The 2,860-nt window shown below is 47.9% G+C and overlaps 1 protein-coding gene across 1 annotated transcript; it reads right to left on the bottom strand.

Moving 5' to 3' along the window:
- Nucleotides 1-701: 701 nt before the first annotated feature.
- On the bottom strand, nt 702-1,744 carry LOC120653622. Its single transcript, XM_039931325.1, has 3 exons — nt 1,538-1,744; nt 771-1,430; nt 702-711 (listed from the first exon to the last, which is right to left on the bottom strand). The coding sequence occupies exons 1-3, from the start codon at nt 1,579-1,581 to the stop codon at nt 702-704; spliced, it is 714 nt and encodes a 237-aa protein (XP_039787259.1). The 5' UTR covers nt 1,582-1,744.
- Nucleotides 1,745-2,860: the final 1,116 nt, after the last annotated feature.

The following is a 2,860-nucleotide window of genomic DNA, read 5'->3' as shown; positions in this document are numbered from 1 at the left end:
CTTCCAAATACACCATAAGCTACAGGGAACATCCAATTGTGTCCATCTATCCCAATTGCAGCTGCTAATTGACCCTTCCATTTACCTGTAAGAGCTGTAGAGTCAACGCCTAGGTATGGTCTGCAACCATTTAGAAATCCATCTATGCAAGGCTTCAAAGCAACAAACATCCTGGTAAATCTATGATTCCCATTAATTTCCTCATACTCCACCTCCACAACACTACTAGGACACTTGCTCTCTAATTCTGCCTTAAAGGAAAAAGCATGGTCAAAACTATCCTCCTAGCTGCCCAGTACGTCATCCAGCGCCTTCTCCTTGCCATCCCACACAACATAATAAGACAACTTAATGCAGTACTTCTCTTCCAACCACCTTTTCAAGGCTGCAGCCCCAATCGTAGAGTCTTTCTTCAATTTTTCAGTCACCCTGTCCCTTACCCATGCACTGGTTGCCATGCAATTCTGCTCCAATTTGCTAGTGCTTGGACAAGTGTGCTTGTGGGGCATCTTCTTAATCTGTACAACAAGAAAAAAAAGAGAAAGTTAGTACAATACTAAAACTGGTTAAAAAAATGGGACAGCAAGAAAGATGACTTCAAATGACATACCATCCATGTCTTCCCATCATGCAACCTAGAAGCATGAATTCTCCACTTGCATTTCTTTGATTTGCAATAGGCTTTGTACCTATCAGCCTCACTATATGGTACTGCAAGTTCAACTTCATTAAGGACTGCATATTGTATAATGCATTTCTTAAAACATAACCCATCTTCAAATGTAACCCCAACTTCTATCTTAGGATTTTCTACATCAGTGACATGCACATGCATTTCACATCCCTTGTCATCATCAACACTCAACTCATCATCGCTATCTTCCCCATCAAAATTAGCAATATAATTTGGGTCTATCATAACATCATCGTCTAATTTAAAATCCTTATACTTCTCCTTCTCATCATCCACCCCAACATACTCAATTTCATCTTCCTCTCCCCAAGATGCTGGCTTGTTTAGGTCTAGTTCTTTATGAGTAGGAGCGGAAGATGGCACGACACATGCAACAACTAGAGCAGTCTCTAGGTTAGTAGAAGGAAGAACCTCTTCAAGAGGTTTGACGTCGTGAACTATCACTTGTAATAGTAGCCTCCTTATGTCCCAGTACTGAGAAAATGCCTCAAGCAGTGCAGCATCAGAAGCAATCCGCACATATTCATTGCAAGTTTTATCCAAGAATGATACATGCAACTCCTGCTGCTCACCATGCTTGACCATTGCATCTAGCTCAGCCGAGAAATCAATCCAATTTGTAGTGTCCTTGTCTACAATAATGCTGTTTTTGCTAGTGACATGGTACTCTTCAACAGGTTGCTCCACATACGCAGGAACCTGAATCACAACTCGACAAGCCGAGCTACGATCCATCCTACGCATTCGTAAATGCAAATTAAACAAACAATTAAATTAACCCATAACCATTCATCCCTAAACCTAAATCATAAAATGCAAATGACTGGTCGATTGAAGACATACCCTGCAGGAATCCATGAAAGGTCGAGTTTCTTGGGTAAATCCATGACGATTTGCTCAGTTCATGGTGGGAGAACGAAGGTGGCCGGGTCCTGATGGTGCAGATCGAGCGCCGGGCGGACGGATCCTGTTGGTGCAGATCGAGCGCCGGGCGGCCGGGTCCTGTTGGTGCAGATCGAGCGCCGGGCGGCCGGGTCCTGTTGGTGCAGATCGAGCGCCGGGAGGCTTCTGGGAGGACCTCCTGTTGGTGTGGATGGGGCTGGGGCCGAGCGCGCGCGAGGCCGGGTCCTGCTGTCGCCGAGGGCGCGCGGGAGGGCGGTGGGGACCGGTGGCGGCTTGGGTCGCGGCGCCACCGAGCGCGCGCCTGCTGGCCGCGTCGCCTAGCGCGCGCGGGGGGGGGGGGGGTGGAGGGGTCGGTGGCGGCTCGGGTCGCCGCGCCACCGAGGGCGCGCCTGCTGGCCGCGTCGCCGAGAGCGCGCCTGCCTGGCCGCGTCGCCGAGCGCCGGGGGGGGGAGATCGGTGGCGGCGCTCCTGGGGATCGGGTGGCGGCGCCCTTGAGGTCCCGCGGGTGGAAAGCGCCGGGGGGCACACAGGTTTCTACATGTTAGGGTTATGAACAAGGGGTAATTTGGGTATTTAGAAACTTTCTCCCTCCATTCTTCTCAAAATGAATATTATAATCGCTACGGTGTCCACTGACAAAGATGCACGCTTAAAACGTGTCCAGCAGCAAAAGCAAAATTGAGTAATGTCCTGTGGCAAAAATCGACATAGTAGAGTCTCCAGGAGCAAAATTACCCTTAGCCCTTAGCAAGCGTCGCTGCCGCGGGGATCGCGCAAGGACGGGATCGCGTCAGTGATTCAGGGGAGGCGTTCGGCTGGTACGCATCGCCGATTCCACATGGGGTGTGTTTAGATACCACAAAATTTCCACATTTTCCAAACTTTCCATCACATCTCCTTTCACATCGAAACATTAAATATAGCAAATGACTTATACATAGAGTACTAAATGCAGTTAAATAAAAAAACTAATTGCATAGTTTTGATGTACGTTGCGAGATGAATCTTTTGAGCCTAGTTAGGTCATGGTAGGACAATATTTACCACAAACAAACGAAAAGTGCTACATTGTGCTACGGTGACCGATGCGACTTTTTCTCCCACCTTTTCCCCATCTAAACATAGCCATGGTTTCATCAGCGTCCTTCGATGAAAAGACGTGTCGTGTGTTCGTACTGCTCCGGACTCTGGTGCGAGCAAAGTAAATTTGAGATGATCTTAAAAAGAAGAGGTAAAAATTTAAAATGCTCTCTTCAAAAGAAC

The sequence above is a fragment of the Panicum virgatum genome, chromosome 1N, assembly GCF_016808335.1.
Source record: "Panicum virgatum strain AP13 chromosome 1N, P.virgatum_v5, whole genome shotgun sequence".
Taxonomy (NCBI): domain Eukaryota; kingdom Viridiplantae; phylum Streptophyta; class Magnoliopsida; order Poales; family Poaceae; genus Panicum; species Panicum virgatum.
This window is presented reverse-complemented; position numbering and strand designations above follow the sequence as displayed.